The 18,994-nt window shown below is 41.8% G+C and overlaps 1 protein-coding gene across 1 annotated transcript in view; it reads left to right on the top strand.

Annotated features, from left to right (window-relative positions):
- LOC126278466 (sialin-like) overlaps window positions 1-18,994 on the top strand; it is a 135,783-nt gene that overhangs the window by 73,138 nt on the left and 43,651 nt on the right. Inside the window, exon 7 of the mRNA XM_049978609.1 lies at window positions 21-167. Within this exon, the coding sequence (XP_049834566.1) occupies window positions 21-167 (147 nt within the window). The remainder of the gene's footprint in view (window positions 1-20; window positions 168-18,994) is intronic.

Genomic DNA, 18,994 nt, shown 5'->3' with positions numbered 1-18,994 from the left:
ACACAGCCGTCCTGTTTCAGAGGGTGCTGCCGTTCTGGTCGGTGATAACTTCCTGCCCGTTCCTGGCGCTGGTGGGACTGCACTTCGGCAGTCTGGGAGGACTCTTCTTTCTGATGACTGAAGGCCCCAAGTATATGTCTGAGGCTCTCGGCTTCGACATCCAACAAGTAAGTATTCTTTCGATCTCGCTCTACGTATGAGATTATTGGAACTTGGTTTATTTCTGGCATCATCATATCTTGCGATGCTAGAATTGTTCGCAAACTTGAATTCGACAACGTAGTCAAGCGAATATTTGTCATAATGTTTCCGTGCTCTGAGTTACATATGATCCAACAGGCGATACACCTTCACGTCTCAGACAAACAAACCACTGTCGTACAACTGCACGATAGGCGATATCAGCGAGTAACCTCCAGGTGTAAAGTCAAGTATCTAATTATATCTATATCGACGCAATGGGACAGGTGAAAGGGACTTATCTTAATTCCACTTATGTTACAGCTCTATATTCCGTGATGCAAACCCAACCAACCGCGCTACGTAAAAGGGGCGAGGGGGTGGTCTTAATTTTGTCTTTATTTACTACTGATACTAAAGTGAGCCCAATTGTACCATATGGCGTCTTAGTTTTGTCCTTAGTCACCAGTCATAATAAAGTGAGCCTAGTTGTACCATATTCTCTCAATTATTGGCCAATACGGAGCGCTGTTGTCACGAAAAGCAGAGGGGCTTTCTATTTCAGTTAGCACACAGGTCAAAGTTTCACTTGCTGTATCTCGCTTCGTGGTCAGGGAAATCGTTCACTCCACATACAAGAGTCGTGCAGGATCCTGAATTCATAGAGTAAAACATTTAAGACCGACACCATCTAATCATCACACCAAGAAACATCACACAAACACAACGGATACGCTAAGATCTGGTAGGACCATACAGTAACGTAACTACCAGGTGTAGAAGCATGAAAGCGGAATTTGGTTGCAATAATTACATGTCTGTTGTTTGAAACTGATAAACAATATTTTATTCAAAATAATCTCCATTGCTATTTATACATTTCTCCCACCACTCCGGCAGGCTATGAATCCCACACCAAAAAAGTTCTTCTTTTGAATCGAGCCAGTCAGCGAGGGATTTTCTTACATTTCAAACAAATTAAAGCGTTGTTCAGCAAGAGCGTGTCCCAGTGATGCAAATAGATGATAATCGGACGGAGTGAAGTATGCCCTAGTATTTCCCATCCGAACGCCTCGACCGCTTCCGTGATCCGTTTTGTGTGTGTCATGGGGCGTTATCAAAGACTAATATGACTCTGTGTTGCCGTTTTCCAAATTCCGGTCGTTTTTCACGTAATGCTCTATTTAAATCGATAATTTGCTGTTCGTAGCGAACAGTGTTAACGGTTTCACCAGATTTTAGCTGTCCATAATAGATGACACCATTCTGAGCCCACCACACACTGGGCATTGTCTTATTTCCAAAGAGATTTGGTCTTACTGTGGATTTTGATGGTTTGCATGTATTCATCCATGATTTACGACGCTTAGGATTCTCAAAATATATCCATTTTTATCACCTGTCACTATTGGATGGAGAGACTACTTTCTTTTGTATCTGACGAGCATCATTTCAGAAGTGGTCTTTCGATTTGCTTGCTGTCTTTCATTCAGATCATGCGGAACCCATTTTCCCACTTTTTGCACCTTTCCTATAGTTTCCAACCGTAGAGAAACGGCTTTTGCGTCACATTCAGTTTGAGTAACATCTTCATCCAGTAAGGCCTGCAATTTGTTGTCATCGTACTTTTTCAGTGGTTTCCAGCGCTCACGTCAAAATCACCACTTTTGGATTTCTTGAACCAGTCGAAACACTGTGTTTTTGCAAGAGCATGTTCGCCCTAAGCTTCGAAAAGCAGTCGGTGCGATTCTGCAGCAATTTTCTTCAAATGATAACAGGAAACCAATGCTGTCCGCAAATCGTAGTTCTTAGCCACAAAACTCGACATTTTTGCGGCTTTGAAACATACCGATGTACGGAACTTGGGTTACTGTGTGTTGACATTTGTTGTCAGCCGTTACAGGAAGCAGATGGCGCTGCAGACATGGTCTCACGGGCCCTACGCTGACGGCTAGCGCCATCTCTAGGGAAATTCCGGTTTCATACTTCTACAACTGGTACTTTTATTCAGCGTCCATTTTCTTTGACAGACTCTGCAATCATTACCAGATGTCTCTGAAGGAAAGGGAAGCGGAACAATCTTGAATGACAATGGGCCTGTATTCAAAAATCTGGTCATTTATTACGAATACTGATACGAGATTGGAATTATGCAAAACGTAGACAATCTTATACTACCTCAATTCTGTACCTTTACACGAAATATGGGTGGATTACGTTAATTTAGCATAGGAATCCAGCGCGGAAAACCTCTTCATACATGCAGGATAAGTATCTGCTTTACAACGGATCCGCGGACTTGCAGTCAGACGGGGGATTCAGACAGAGAAAAATTACCAGTATGCCAAGACCCTTCAATCCAAACTACAGTAAATTCAGGGAGTCACGGATTATTCATTTGATACACTGACTACCAGTGTTCGATAGAATCGCAAGCATGACTTCTCACTAGCTAAGGAGGTTACAGTTAAAGTTGGAATGGCCAGTGACCACGTAGTGTCCGACACCATGGAGCCTTGAAGAACGACGTTTGTGGCCTTCGATTTGCTTCGGACGAAGAGGTGCACGGCTGGGGGCAATCATGGCACCGTAGACAACAACGAATATTTTTTCATGAAGACTTGACCAGCTTGTCTCAGAGTGAGATAAATGTACTAATAGTTATGGTGATTACTTTTGAAATAATTACAGTTTACCCTCTTTTCTTCCTCGTGTCTCGTTTTCATTGGACTTCCCTCTTATATAATTCTAAAACTGACTTGTTCCATATCACAGTAAGTGGTAGGAAATCTTATCCACGGAACACGAAAATAAAGAAACTAAATAACATGTACCCAAGAGGGAGGCCTTACGTCGTCTACGAGTACAACATCTAGGGAAAGAGGTGATATTCTGCTGGGTAGCAGGATATGTGAGAATTTGAGGTAACGGACTGGTGACTGCAGCAGCCAAGGACGCCTGCATAAAGCCTATAGTGGCTCACTTTGAAGTCCTTCTGCATACAACGATCTCGCTGTTGACGAAAAGGATTCCGAGTTGTTGAGAGGAAGAGTGGCTGGAAGAGACAGATAACAAGTTGCGGGTGGTGACGTCACACACACGACGTGGCGCAGTTGCTTTCAATCACAGAAGCGGAATAGAGTGCTATTAACAGGCTTCTGCATAGGGGAACACTCTCCAGACATACGATGTCCCTTACTGTGTAGTGCTTATGATGGACTACTGGCAGAACGACACATTTTAGTTGACTGTGTTTTATTTTTTGACAAGTGGGCAGACCTACAATTGCATGCGGACTTGCTTTGGCTAGACTGAGACGAGTTTAGAACGTACTTAAACATTTTTTTAGGTTAAAGTGCCACTCCATAAAATAGTGGGTCATACACTGAGGCGTCAAATAGCGGTATAGGAATGCCTATTCAAATACACAGATATGTGAACAGGCAGAATACGGCGCTGCGGTCGGCAACGCCTATATAAGACAAGTGTCTGGCGCACTTGTTAGATCAATTACCGCTGCTACAATGGGATGTTATCAAGATTTAAGTGCTTTTGAAGTCGGCGCACGAGCGATAGGACACAAAATCTCTGAGGTAGCGATGAAGTGGGCATTTTCCCGTACGACCATTTCACGAGTGTACCGTGAATATCACAAATCCGGTAAAACATCAAATCCCCGACATCGCTGCAGCCGGAAAAAGATGCGCCAAGAACGGGACCAATGAAGAGAATCGTTCATTGTGACAGAAGTGCAACCCTGTCGCAAATTGCTGTATATTCCAATGTTGGGCCATCAACAAATGTCAGCGTGTGGACCATTCAACGAAACATCATCGGCATGGGCTTTCGGAGCCGAAAGCCAACTCGTGTACCCTTGATGACTGTACCACACAAAGCTTTACACCTCAGCTGGGCCCGTCAACACCGACATTAGACTGTTGATGACTGGAAACATGTTGCCTGGTCGAAAGAGTCTCGTTTCAAATTGTGTCGAGCGGATGAACACTTACGGGGTATGGAGACAACCTCATGAATGCGTGGACCCTGCATGTCAGCAGGATACTGTTCAAGCCGGCGGAGGCTCTTTAATTGTGTGGAGCGTGTGCAGTTGGAGTGATATGGGACTCCTGATACGTCTAGATACGACTCCGACAGGTGACACGTACGTAAGCCTCCTTTCTGATTATCTGTATCCATTCATGCCCATTATGCATTTCGACGGATTTGGGCAGTTCCAGCAGGACAATGCAAGACCCGACACCTCCACAACTGCTACAGAGTGGCTCCAGATACACTCTTCCGGGTTTAAAAACTTCCGCTGGCCACCGAACTCCCCAGACATAAACATTATTGAGCATATCTGGGATGCTTGCAACGTGTTGTTCAAAAGAGATCTCTACCCCACGTACTATTACGGATTTATGGACACCCCTGCAGCATTCATGGTGTCAGTTCCCTCCAGCACTACTTCAGACATTGGTAGAGTCCATGCCACGTCGTGTTGCGGCACTTCTGCGTGCTCGCGGGTGCCCTACAATATATTAGGCAGGTGTTCCAGTCTCTTTGCCTCTTCAGTGTAGATTTTAACTGCTATAGCAGTTCCCACTTTTTTATAACAAAGGGCAACCAGCCATAAACATTTGTAAATTAATTTTAAGTTATTCCATCACAGTATTTTTAATTGCTTATCTTTTGAGTAATCACATGCATCCTTAATTTTAAACATTTGTCGGAATAGCGGGTAACTTCCATTTTCATTAATTGTCATCTAGCCACAACTTTAAGGTATTTTCGGTATTTTTTTAAATTATTATATCGTATGTCTGTTGGTGTTATTTCAGTTAACGGATAAGAAACGTTATATTAAATTTTAATCTTACCTGACCAAGTATAATCATTATGACCGATAAATGACCTAGTTGTTGAGTAACCCAAAGCCAAACAATAAATACCCTATTTAAATTTCAAATCGAGAATCTTTGTTGTTCGTCTGTAAAAATACCTTTCACAATGCATGAACATGTATAGAGGTGTAATATATTTCGCGATTCCACACGAACGTCAGTGTAGCACAGCGACTTAGCTGAATTACTGACTTAGAATAATAATGGAATATACGTTTCTGGCTGTGTTGCGAAACCTTCCCGTTGTTTGAGCGAAAGGTGTTTGGTACTACAATCAGTTTTAAAAAAGGCTACTTGCAAGTCAGAAAGTTGGCTGAAACCAGACGTAAACAGTAATGAAATCCTAAACTCTGATTGGAATGTATACCGCAGAGATAGGCTGGACAGTGAAGGGGGAGGCGTGTTTATAGCGATAAGAAGTGCAATAGTATCGAAGGAAATTGACGGAGATTCGAATTGTGAAATGATTTGGGTGAAGGTCACGGTTAAAGCAGGCTCAGACATGGTAACTGGATGTCTCTATAGGCCCCCGGGCTCAGCAGCTGTTGTGGCTCAGCACCTGAAGAATAATTTGGAAAATATTTCGAGTAGATTTCCCCACCATGTTATAGTTCTGGGTGGAGATTTTAATTTGCCGGATATAGACTGGGAGACTCAAACGTTCATAACGGGTGGCAGGGACAAAGAATCCAGTGAAATATTTTTAAGTGCTTTATCTGAAAACTACCTTGAGCAGTTAAACAGAAAACCGACACGTGGCGATAATATATTAGACCTTCTGGTGACAAACAGACCCGAACTATTTGAATCAGTTAATGCAGAACAGCGAATCAGCGACCATAAAGCGGTTACTGCGTCGATGATTTCAGCCGTAAATAGAAATATTAAAAAAGGTAGGAAGATTTTTCTGTTTAGCAAAAGTGACAAAAAGCAGATTACAGAGTACCTGACGGCTCAACACAAAAGTTTTGTCTCAAGTGCAGATAGTGTTGAGGATCAGTGGACAAAGTTCAAAACCATGGTACAATATGCGTTAGATGAGTATGTGCCAAGCAAGATCGTAAGAGATGGAAAAGAGCCACCGTGGTGCAACAACCGAGTTAGAAAACTGCTGCGGAAGCAAAGGGAACTTCACAGCAAACATAAACATAGCCAAAGCCTTGCAGACAAACAAAAATTACGCGAAGCGAAATGTAGTGTGAGGAGGGCTATGCGAGAGGCTTTCAATGAATTCGAAAGTAAAGTTCTATGTACTGACTTGGCAGAAAATCCTAAGAAATTTTGGTCCTATGTCAAAGCGGTAGGTGGATCAAAACAAAATGTCCAGACACTCTGTGACCAAAATGGTACTGAAACAGAGGATGACAGACTAAAGGCCGAATTACTAAATGTCTTCTTCCAAAGCTGTTTCACAGAGGAAGACTGCACTGTGCTTCCTTCTCTAGATTGTCGCACAGTTGACAAAATGGTAGATATCGAAGTAGACGACAGAGGGATAGAGAAACAATTAAAATCGCTCAAAAGAGGAAAGGCCGCTGGTCCTGATGGGATACCAGTTCGATTTTACACAGAGTACGCGAAGGAACTTGCCCCCCTTCTTGCAGCGGTGTACCGTAGGTCTCTAAAAGAGCGAAGCGTTCCAAAGGATTGGAAAAGGGCACAGGTCATCCCCGTTCTCAAGAAGGGACGTCGAACAGATGTGCAGAACTATAGACCTATATCTCTAACGTCGATCAGTTGTAGAATTTTGGAACACGTATTATGTTCGAGTATAATGTCTTTTCTGGAGACTAGAAATCTACTCTGTAGGAATCAGCATGGGTTTCGAAAAAGACGATCGTGTGAAACCCAGCTCGCGCTATTCGTCCACGAGACTCAGAGGGCCTTAGACACGGGTTCACAGGTAGATGCCGTGTTTCTTGACTTCCGCAAGGCGTTTGACACAGTTCCCCACAGTCGTTTAATGAACAAAGTAAGAGCATACGGACTATCAGATCAATTGTGTGATTGGATTGAGGAGTTCCTAGATAACAGAACGCAGCACGTCATTCTCAATGGAGAGAAGTCTTCCGAAGTAAGAGTGATTTCAGGTGTGCCGCAGGGGAGTGTCATAGGACCGTTGCTATTCACAATATACATAAATGACCTGGTGGATGACATCGGAAGTTCACTGAGGCTTTTTGCAGATGATGCTGTGGTGTATCGAGAGGTTGCAACAATGGAAAATTGTACTGAAATGCAGGAGGATCTGCAGCGAATTGACGCATGGTGCACGGAATGGCAATTGAATCTCAATGTAGTGAAGTGTAATGTGATGCGAATACATAGAAAGATAGGTCCCTTATCATTTAGCTACAAAATAGCAGGTCAGCAACTGGAAGCAGTTAATTCCATAAATTATCTGGGAGTACGCATTAGGAGTGATTTAAAATGGAATGATCATATGAAGTTGATCGTCGGTAAAGCAGATGCCAGACTGAGATTCATTGGAAGAATCCTAAGGAAATGCAATCCGACAACAAAGGAAGTAGGTTACAGTACGCTTGTTCGCCCAATGCTTGAATACTGCTCAGCAGTGTGGGATCCGCACCAGGTAGGGTTGATAGAAGGTAGGGTTGATAGAAGAGATAGAGAAGATCCAACGGAGAGCAGCGCGCTTCGTTACAGGATCATTTAGTAATTGCGAAAGCGTTACGGAGATGATAGATAAACTCCAGTGGAAGACTCTGCAGGAGAGACGCTCAGTAGCTCGGTACGGGCTTTTGTTAAAGTTTCGAGAACATACCTTCACCGAAGAGTCAAGCAGTATATTGCTCCCTCCTACGTATATCTCGCGAAGAGACCATGAGGATAAAATCAGAGAGATTAGAGCCCACACAGAAGCATACCGACAATCCTCCTTTCCACGTACAATACGAGACTGGAATAGAAGGGAGAACCGATAGAGGTACTCAAGGGTACACTCCGCCACACACCGTCAGGTGGCTTGCGGAGTACGGATGTAGATGTAGATGTAGATGTAGAATCAATGACTTGGAGAAGGTGTCGTGTCTGCATTCCTTTCAAATTACGTTTACCGGAGATAGCTGATCTTTATATCCGTCCCCATAGTTTGATATAACGAGGGTCACACATCAGCAGAAGTGATCATTCGAGGTATATTGAGCTAGAGAAGGAAATATGTCCGTGTAAAAAACATATAGTGGATCTGAGCCAGTAAAAAAGAAAAAACTAGACGATGCACAGAAATTTCTACAAAACATAACTGACGAGCAGACACCATTTTATAACAGTGTCTTGTCAGTGTCCAGTGAAGGGTGGAGAAGATAAAGTTGAAGCATACCCACAAATGTCTCCTTTGCTGTATTATGCTTGTAGTTGTAATTTGGGTACATTAAGGATTCATCTTACACTCACAACACAATCTTTTTATTACTATAATAACATAAACTTGCATAATACAATCCTTCCGCTGCAAACGAAACGCTTGTTGCCTCATCAGCATCGTCAAATTCGAAAAGGGTTCATTTCCAGTACTTTCAAACTCGATTACTGACCTTACTCGATGGCTAAAATATGTTGTATTTGTGTATATTGTTTCATCCTGGGCTCAGTTGCTGCACGGCAATTTCGCGACACACGAGCGTTGTGTAGTGAAACAGTTTTTGTGTCTCCTGAAAAATTTACTTTCTGGAACATGACCCTTTTCCAAATAAAAATTTAGTTCTAAGTACTGAAATTCCTGCGAATTATTTGTGGAAGTTACGAAACAATACCTGCTGAATTTGGTTGTGCTACTCGTATTTTGTTGACTACATCTGCGATTTCTCCTTTCAAAGCGCAGTAGGCACGTACTGGTAACAGAAAATGCCATGGTGGGAGTTATTGTAGTCTTTAATGGGTTTAGGTATTCGGCCATATAAGTTTACTATGTGGGTGCAGTTACATGGTGTAACAAGTGATTCAAAGAATATTTACAAGGCAATCTATATGCCAAGTGACAAACAATGATAAGGCGAAAAGAAACGGTCGTCTTTGGGATAACGAGCGTTTTACTTCCAACATTGGCGGAGACATTGTTCCTTACTCTTGTGCCGACCGGTGGTTTACTCAAGGGAGTGATAATTTGATGACATCATTACACTTGGACAAGTGCTAATGGCCGGGACGGAGGGCCTGTCCTCTGTATTTGCCTTGGCAGCTTTCGGTAAATCTCTCGTGTTTACGGCTTTAGACGCCGTGAAGTGCCACAGACCTTCGCGTCTAACAATAGGTAATCCGCGTAATAGCCTAAGCCTTCAAGCTGCCGGAAACAAGAAGCTGTGGAGCTCTTAAAGCCGCTAAAAAATTTGCTTGTTCATGAACGTGTTTTACAAAACAGTCAGATATTAACACAGTGTTAATCCTGTAATAAGATTGTATGGTCGTCAAGTGAAATAAAAATACTATTTCAAAGTTTTCTAATGATTTCTTTTGGTATCGGAAGCCTCTATTAGTTTTCAGGTGTCCTTCGTTCTTGGCCGTAAGCGGTGCTGAAATAGTCATTCGCAGTTGACTTAACTACCAGGCTTACGTTGAACTATAACCATTTAAATATTTCACGGAAGCTCTTTAACAACGCAATTCGTGGTTTTCTGAGAAAAAAAGGAAAAGAAACATCTAAACAACACATTCCTGAAAGTATTCTCATAGTTTTTTCACAGCATTTTATTTACTGTCATTTTGTCCTCCCTCTGTACACAGTTGCAGATTGGATCTCAACGGTACAAACGGTGGATGATTTTTTTGGGACATGCCAATGACGCTCGTATGAGAAGGTAATGAGGGGACCGATATATCTGGTCAGGTAGTTAGGCTGGGTCTCATGTTTTGGGACTGTTATCAAGTCGAGAAACGATGTGGTGTGTTTACAGGAAAATACTGCAGTGGTTGGTAGTCTTCGATTTGAAGAGAACAATTAGAACGATATGGCTACTGACAGTTATGGAATTCAAGAGACTTGTAGTAGTTTAAGAAAATGGATGCTACAGTGATACTGTCATTGGTGAAGTTCGGTTACATTAGGGATTTACAGTTGTATATGATCACTATGAATGGATGAATGGGACAGAGTGCGGAACGCAGTGGTTAGCGCACTGGACTTGCATTAGGGAGGATGTCGGTTCAAACACGCACCCGACCGTCTTGATTTAACTTTTCTGAAATTTCCCTAAGTCGCTTAAGGCTAATGCCGGGATAGTTCCTTTGAAAGGGCACAGCCGATTTCCTTCTCCATCCTAATCCGAGCGTGTGCTCCGTCTCTAATGACCTCGTTGTAGATTGGACGTTAAACACTAATATCTTCCTCCTGGGTTGATGGATGACTTAGCAGTTTTAGTATTTTGTGGGCTTTGCGTTCGACAGTAGTTTGTTTATAGTCACGGGATGGTTGATGATATTTTAGTAGGTTAGAGCACGGAGCTGAATGTTTGTAGACGGGCAAACGCCGTGGGTGATTTCTTCTGGATTATGTTGAGGGCATTTGTTACATCATGACCTGCATTTATTGATCTGTAACATCGAAATGTTGTTGGTTGGTTGGCTGATTTGGGGAAGAGGACCAAACAGGAAAATCATCGGTCCCATTGGATTACTCGAGCATGAGGAAGGAAGTTAGCCATGCCCTTTCAAAGGATCGAAATGTTGTAATCTCTAGGGGGGGGGGGGGGGGTTGGGTAGTAGTCTGTAAAAGCTACTCCGACAGCGAACTGAACGGGGTAGATCGGCGTTAGTCAGTTGGGCATATTCCGAGGTAGTGGGGATACAAGTTAATGGCTGAAACTGAACCATGGGAACATCTACAGTGAGACTGGAGGTACAGGACATGGCACTGAAGCTATTGAAGTAGGTAGGCCGTTTAGGAAAGAAATATACAATAAGTCAGACATTCGTTATTTGTATTTTGTAGGTACTGGGCTTCAGTAACAGAGCAAACGGACTCAAGCGTTGGGATGTTGTCTCTAGGTCCAGGAAACAAAAATATTCATACTATTATTGTCTGCTTATTGGGGAAAGAGATGCATGAGATGAAGAAGATAATCGTTTGCGGGAAAATTGAGATGGAAGCTAGTCTGATTAATGGTGAGGAGAAGATGGTTGCACAGGTGTTTATAAGTATCTTGGGAGAGGGTTAATTTTGAAGACATCGAGATAAGGCTGACCGATTGAAGGACGTCTCAAAGAAAAGTTTGTTAGTTTTGAGGATGAGAGACTGAAGATCTTCGAGTGTATGGGGGGAAGACGTTAAACATCAAGGTCAGGGTTGCAAGGAAAGGATTCGGACATTCTTTTTAGGGTCGATAAGGAGACAGTGTGGTTCAGGATCGGCAACCTCCATATGAGCTCGAATTTCTCTTATTTTACTGTCAATCATATGACACACAGCTCCGTATCTGAAGTCGCTAACGCACGCCTGGCTGTGACGCTCGACGTTAAGGCAACCGGTTCCGACACTGGTGGTGAAAGAAAGATTCACTGCCAGTATCTGGCTAGCAAGCGGAAGTTAAGTGGTGGCGGGTAACCTCTGATCAACAGTCTTTGTGCCACTGGCTTGATTGAATTTCAGACTTTCTGCAGTATCTCATGGCGTGAGGACATGTGACACTTGACGGTCCGACCGTCATGTGCAGACGTTAAGCTCGGCAGCCTCCTCAGTGCTTTTTGGGTGAAGTGGACTATGTGCTGGCATCAGGTTTCACCCTCTTCATTCCACAAACACGACTCTAAACTGTATAAACACTCATCACAGTCACGCGGACAACACATACTCTCTCCTCACACTTCAAAGAGGTCGTCAGAAGGTAACAGTAAATCACCCTCATTAGGACTTGGCCCAGGACGGCAATAAGGGATTCCTGTATGTGTCCCCAACGCTCATTTCCTGACTACGAGAATTTATTGAACTTTATCATACGATATACTAACTGTCCTCAGGTGTCTGCCAGGTCGGGTTAGTGAAGCTCATGACGTGAGCCCTTCCGCCTCTCCCCCCACAGCCCCGATGCACGACGATGCGTCAAGCACAACGTCGCTGGCGACCAGTGCATGTGGTGGGGCACTGGCAGAAGTATGTACGCACTGTGCTATTGGAGTAGCTATACATTATACAACATCTGCATCATGCAACAAATTAAGTAATTTTTTAAAGTGGCTTTTCTTCACTAATGTAGTCAATGTTCATTCGCAGGGTTCAACGTACCTCCATACCAGATTTCCTCGAAATTGGTTTAGTGGTTTAGCCATGAAAACGTGAACAGAGTTACTTTTGCTTTTAATAATATTAGTATGGACGTAAAGGTTAAACAAGTATAATCACTGCATTCATTACATTGAATTGTTTCATATAGAAAGTATAAACCTATAAAAGCATTTTCACAGATATGATAAAGTTCAAAAATCACAGAGTAAATAGTTTTATCAAAGAGTAAATATTTTCTGTAATTCGCCTAATATTCTTCAAATCAATAAATGTCTCGTACTACACTTTATAAGCCCGCCCGGTTCGCCGTGCGTCCTAACGCACGGCTGTCCGGACGGGAAGGAGCGCCTGGTCCCCGGCACGAATCCGCCCGGCGAATTTGTGTCGAGGTCCGGTGAACCGGCCAGTCTGTGGATAGTTTTTAGGCGGTTTTCCATCTGCCTCGGGGAATGCGGGCTGGTTCCCCTTATTCCGCCTCAGTTGCACTATGTCAGCGATTGCTGCGCAAACAAGTTCTCCACGTACGCGTACACCACCAATACTCTACCACGGCATAGGGGTTACACTCGTCTGGTGTGAGACGTTCCCTGGGGGGTCCACCGGAGGCCGAACTGCACAATAACCCTGGGTTCTGAATGGGGTGGCGGAGGGGTGAAGTGGACTGCGGTAGCCGTCGTGGGGTTGTGGACGGAGCCTCTCCGTCGTTTCTAGGTCCTCGGTTAACATACAATACAATACAATACAATACACTTTATAAAGTATTCTAAGTTCTCACTCTCCATACCAAATTTCATCTAAATCGGTTCAGCAGTTAGTGTTGCGAAAATCTACTTTCGCATTTGTAATTTTAAAACCGAAGTCGGAGGACAACTCCATGGTCGACTCGTGTTCACTAGACTAACCCGTGACAATTTTTTTTCTTTGAAGAAAAAAAAAGTTTAACACTAAAACTGCGGTTTACATACTGGCTGACTAGTTTTGAGCTTTGCTCATTTTCACAAGCCACATTTTACAGACGACAAATTTTCATATCAGTGGGTGCGTAGAATGTGGATAAGAAATGTGATGACATATTGTAAACAGAACTGTCCACACAAACCATATCATAAATACAAATACGTTAGTAGTTACCACACGGACCATTTCATAACTGATTGATTTTAGTATGACGTATAGTAAAGAACCGGTATATGATTCCTGCAGTGCGAGTTAATTTACCAACTTTGCAGAGAAAAAGTGTACCAAAAAGCATTTAGCAATTTATGGACACACAACGTCTAACGCAACACTTTGAAATGAAAACTAGTGTTTGCCAAGGAGATTGACTGTCAACACTCATCTTCAGTCCCATCTTAGATCAAGTCTTTAGGGAATGGGAAAAAGAATTTAAAAACATCAAAATCTCTGGAAACCTGTCCGACTTGGACAAAAAAGATGACATTAATGTCTTTTTCTTAGCTTTCGCAGACGATTTAGCGATACTGGTGGAAGTGAAGTCACGTAATAAAATATAAGCCCTGAAAGAATGTGATCAAGAAAGGGCTAGCCTATAAATTTCTTTAAAAATGTGGTTTATCTATACTACATTTAACACTCGAAAATTAAACACAAATCGTCGAAATTCAAAAGGGACGGACACTTAGGTGATATGGAAAAAACTAGGTAAGGAAAGGAAGCACCAGGAGTTATAAACAACAAGAAGAGAGCGTGCAGCAAAACCCGTGACATCTACAACTAAAAGCGTGTATACACACGCATAAAGATTATACGTTACAACACGAGGATCAAACCTGAAGCTCTGTACGCGAGCAAAAATTTTAATTCTTAACAGAAAAGGTGATCTGGAGAAGATCCCAAAGGAAGAACGAAGAAGTAAACGGAAAATTCTTGGTTTAGAGGAAAAGGAGGATTGATAGATGCTGAAATCCTATAAAGCAACACAGAAATGAACAAACCTAGCAGCAGACAATAGAAAACGAGGATTTAAATTTTGTGGACATATTCATAGGCTCCCAACAACGAGGCTTACACACAAGATTACGGCATACATCGGAAAATTAAAAAATGGACCATGAATCAAACAAGTTAAAAAGGATTTCTACGAGCCTCAGACAGAAGCAGTGGAAGTAACAGACAGGCGTCTACTCAGTCAGAAGATAAACTGTTGGGAAGAATGAGGCTCCAGAACAACCAGGAACCAGAGAACTGAAGAAAAAAAAACAGCCTATGGCGAGAAAATGAGGGCAATACTGAATAACGGGAAACCGAACCTAAAATCACAGCGCGATCCGGCATGGTTCATAGGCAAGTAACAATAATAATAAAGAACAGATTTGTTTCCTACAATTATCAATAGTATATACGTTACTAATTAGAAGTAGAAGAGAAATGTCTTAAGTAAGAGTTGAAAATTATCTCCTTCAATAATAATGTTTGATTTATAATTTTATTTTCCATTTCTTCGCTTTACGCGGAGTAAACTCACTAATTAACCCTCTGTAAAACGTTACTTAACATCTCTGGCCTTTGTCGTTTAAACTGACATAAATTGACACTATTTTGGCCACTTATGTCATGAATCACCTCTGAGGTATAAATACTTTTAATAATAATTCCATTTTTTTTTTAAGTTTATACTTTGAAAAACACAATTTATACCTTTACCGGTGGCTTTCTAAGGCACTTGGTTCAAGAATCATAAAAGAGGGTTATATATATGGAAGGGGCCTGGAGATACTGATAGGTTTCAGAAACATTATATAATGGTAAGATAGAGATTTAGGAACTAGGTTTTAATTTGTAAGACATTTCCAGGGGCAGATGTGGACTCTGACCACAATCTATTGGTTATGAACTGTAGATTAAAACTGAAGAATCTGCAAAAAGGTGGGAATTTAAGGAGGTAGGACATGGATAAACTGACTAAACCAGAGGTTGTACAGAGTTTCAGGGGGAGCATAAGGGAACAATTGACAGGAATAGGGGAAAGAAATACAGTAGAAGAAGAATGGGTAGCTTTGAGGGATGAAGTAGCGAGGGCAGCAGAGGATCAAGTAGGTAAAAAGACGAGGACTAGTAGAAATCCTTGGATGACAGAAGATATATTGAATTTAATTTATGAAAGGAGAAAATATAAAAATGCAGTAAATGAAGCAGACAGAAAGGAATACAAACGTCTCAAAAATGAGATCGACAGGAAGTGCAAAATGGCTAAGCAGGCGTGGCTAGAGACCAAATGTAAGGATGTAAAGGCTTATCTCACTATGGGTAAGGTAGATACTGTCTACAGGAAAATTAAAGAGACCTGGCGATTTAAAATTAATTACGCTTTCCGTATTTCCAGTTACAACATCCTATAATATTTTTATTACTCGACTTCATTTTATAACTTACTTTACATGTGTTTAGCATCAGTCTTACATCATTTTATACATACTTTCAAGTCATTTTAGTGACAATCTTCCACGTAATTTAGGTCATAAAAAATCCGAGCCCAGCAGTTACAGGTCCTTTTCATACATGCGTGCTAAATTGAATTCTCACAAGGAACAGCTGTCTGCAGTGACCCCCCTCCCCTCGCCGCCCAACTATGAGCCCCCATGAAAAGAACTCTATTTTAAAGGGTGAAATTAGCAAATATTATACACTCAAAGATGACGGAGGTGAAATCAACGATTTAACAATACTTCATTTACATATTACATTACGTAACAAAAACATGGCAGTGTTACGTAGCTACATTCAAAGGCATGCATAGAAAATATAAAAATGTAAAGCCCATAGGTAATAGAATAATGAAGATATTTTTGTGGTAAATTCAAATGGGTAAAATTGGTATCGTATCTATTACGTTATGTGCAAACAGTAAGTTTTTTTTAATGAAGTTACTGTCAGTAGTTGTAACTGAGTAACGGATAGAAAAGTTTCTATTCGAAATTCTTATTTACTATCTTGCAAAATTTATGTTACATCTACTCACAATCTTTAACAGCGAAAGCTTCACAGTTCAACCAAAGATCTGGTAATTAATTACATTCGAACTGACTTCACCAAAATTAGTATTCAATTTTTACTCACCTTTGCTGGAAGCGCGTTCTTTTAATAAAATGATCTTGTTACCTGATTACCTGTACTGAGGTTTACTACATCCACGCGGCGACAATATATTTCGTACCTTTCGCATACATTACACACTCTCTTTTTCTGTAAAACTATAGCTGGAAATAAAAGTAGTCAACCGAGAAAAAAACAACAATCGTTAATAACAATACAGTTTAGTAATTTATTCATTTGGTAAATTGAAATTCGAAATCCAACTGACAGAGCAGTTCGGAGCATTTTCGACGTCAAAGAGGCAGAATATCATCTCTATGGTCGACGTCTATAACCAAGTTAATGTTACTGATAAACAGACAGATAACTCTCTCGCAGCATTATCAATTATTTCTTAGATATTGGCAGTTTATGTAATGAAGCGGCTTCTTCCGCAAAATCATTATTTGGAACTGTCCACAACTATGCACAAACTCTGATTTACGCGCACATCGCCTCTCACTGACTCACAGCTGTTGACTGTCTCCTTGTTCAACAACACAGCAATATCTTTGATGTACGTAGTGCAGCTCCCTCTCTCACACACACTCTCTCTCTCAAATGTTAAGAAAATATTCTTGTATGGTATTTTCATATGCGTCACATATCCTACAAATTTTTTTACTATTTAAATCGTTAGTAAAATAATCGAAACTTGTATTACTGAATAGTTATGAAAAATTATAACTTTGCACAGACAACACAAAGTTTGAAACAGTATCATGTGCCATTAACGGGTGGTATTGTTTGTTACTTTCATAAAGCATTGGTGCACGTACTAAAGTTCGTCAAAGAAACATATGTAACAAACTGAAAACGAAAAGAAAGAAAAATGAAGTTCTGAGTTAATCCCTTGAATTTAATGTGTCATTACGAGGTCGACGTATTGATGGTCTATCGCCCATACAGACAAATCCTTAGTCCTTCAATGTCTGATTTCTTCCTGTGCGGCTTCATTAGGGACAATTTTGCTTCCATTTACCTAGAGTGAGATGTTGGCAAAACTAAGAAGGCGCGGTACCACAGCAGCTGCGAGTGTCATACCACACCAGTTGTTTAGTGGTTAGCGTTGCTGCCTCGGGATCACGGGGTCCCGGGTTCGATTCCCGGCCGGGTTGAGGATTTTTCTCTGCCCGAGGACTGGGTGTTTGTGTTGTCCTCATCATTTCATCATCATCATCATTCGTGACTGTGGCTAGACTGGACTGTGCAAAACGACTGGACTGTGTAAAAACTGGGGCGATAATGACCGCGCAGTTGAGTGCCCCAAAAACCAAACATAATCATCACATCACCTTAAAAGTGTTTAAAAGAATTGGGATAAGTTCGGGCGTCTGACGTGTGCATGGAACTCAAACAGAGTGCATATCAGAGAGGTGATGAAATGTCTTACTTCTGTCAGTAACTTAGTGGTAAGATTACCACTCAATTTCAAGTACAGTGAAAACACAGCTTCACGAAATTCCATAATAATTCGTAATCGTTGTAAGATCACCGGACAAAGAAATTAGTCATTCAGTGGGCATGCACAGAAGAACCGTTAAGCCTTTGCAGGTGGCACAGTAATAGACTCGCGTGCTCAATCACGCGCGTACTGCCTCTACGGGAACATAATGAAGTAAGCATCACGGGTACATTTATATTTCAAATGGACATGGTATGTAAATATGCCCATGGCCATACGGTGCGTGTAGTTGCTGGATTTGTTGGTGTTTCCCGGCGGGTCGTACAACGTGTCTACAACCAGTGGTGTAACGCACGTAACCACAAAACACGACTTCAGAAATGTGGTCGGAAAAAGGTCCTGAGCGAGAGGGACCGGAGACACGTTTCACGGCTTGTGAATCAAAATCGCTTCCAAACCCGACAGGAAATGCAGCAGGCAGTGAATGGTGGTCCATCCCAAACCAGTTAGCGCGAAAACATTGCTACTGAAACGGCTTGAAATGAACATTTGGAGTCGCAAGAGACCATTACTCAAATAGGCACATAAAGCTGGGCGTTTTCAATGGGCTGGAAATCATCGACCGTGGACAGTGGCTGACTGGCGGAAGGTAGTGTGGGGTGACGAATCACATTTTTACCAATGTTCAAGTGATGCACGTCATCGAGTGCGTCTAAGATCAAATGAAGCATTTCATTCTGAATGTGTGCACGGTCAGGTTCAACCCGCCGGTGATTCTGTCACGTTCTGGGCGTGTTTTGTTTGGGAGGTGTCTTTCTTATCATGAATTGACCACTTACATAAACAAGCATGTTTATTTAAACATTCTGAATGATAAGGTATTGATTTTGAGTCAACGTCCCCATGATGTGTATGCTATTGATGCTCCTGTTTTTCAAGACGATACCAGCAAAGTTCATAGTTGTTGTTGTTGTGGTCTTCAGTCCTAAGACTGCTTTGATGCAGCTCTCCATGCTACTCTATCCTGTACAAGCTCCTTCATCTCCCAGTACCTACTGCAGCCTACATTCTTCTGAATCTGCTTAGTGTATCCATCTCTTGGTCTCCCTCTGCCATTTTTACCCTCCACGCTGCCCTCCAATGCTAAATTTGTGATCCCTTGATACCTCAGAACAT

The sequence above is a fragment of the Schistocerca gregaria genome, chromosome 6 (genome assembly GCF_023897955.1).
Source record: "Schistocerca gregaria isolate iqSchGreg1 chromosome 6, iqSchGreg1.2, whole genome shotgun sequence".
NCBI classification, from domain to species: Eukaryota; Metazoa; Arthropoda; class Insecta; order Orthoptera; family Acrididae; genus Schistocerca; species Schistocerca gregaria.
Note: the sequence above shows the minus strand (reverse complement) of the source record. Positions and strands in the feature narration are given on the sequence as shown.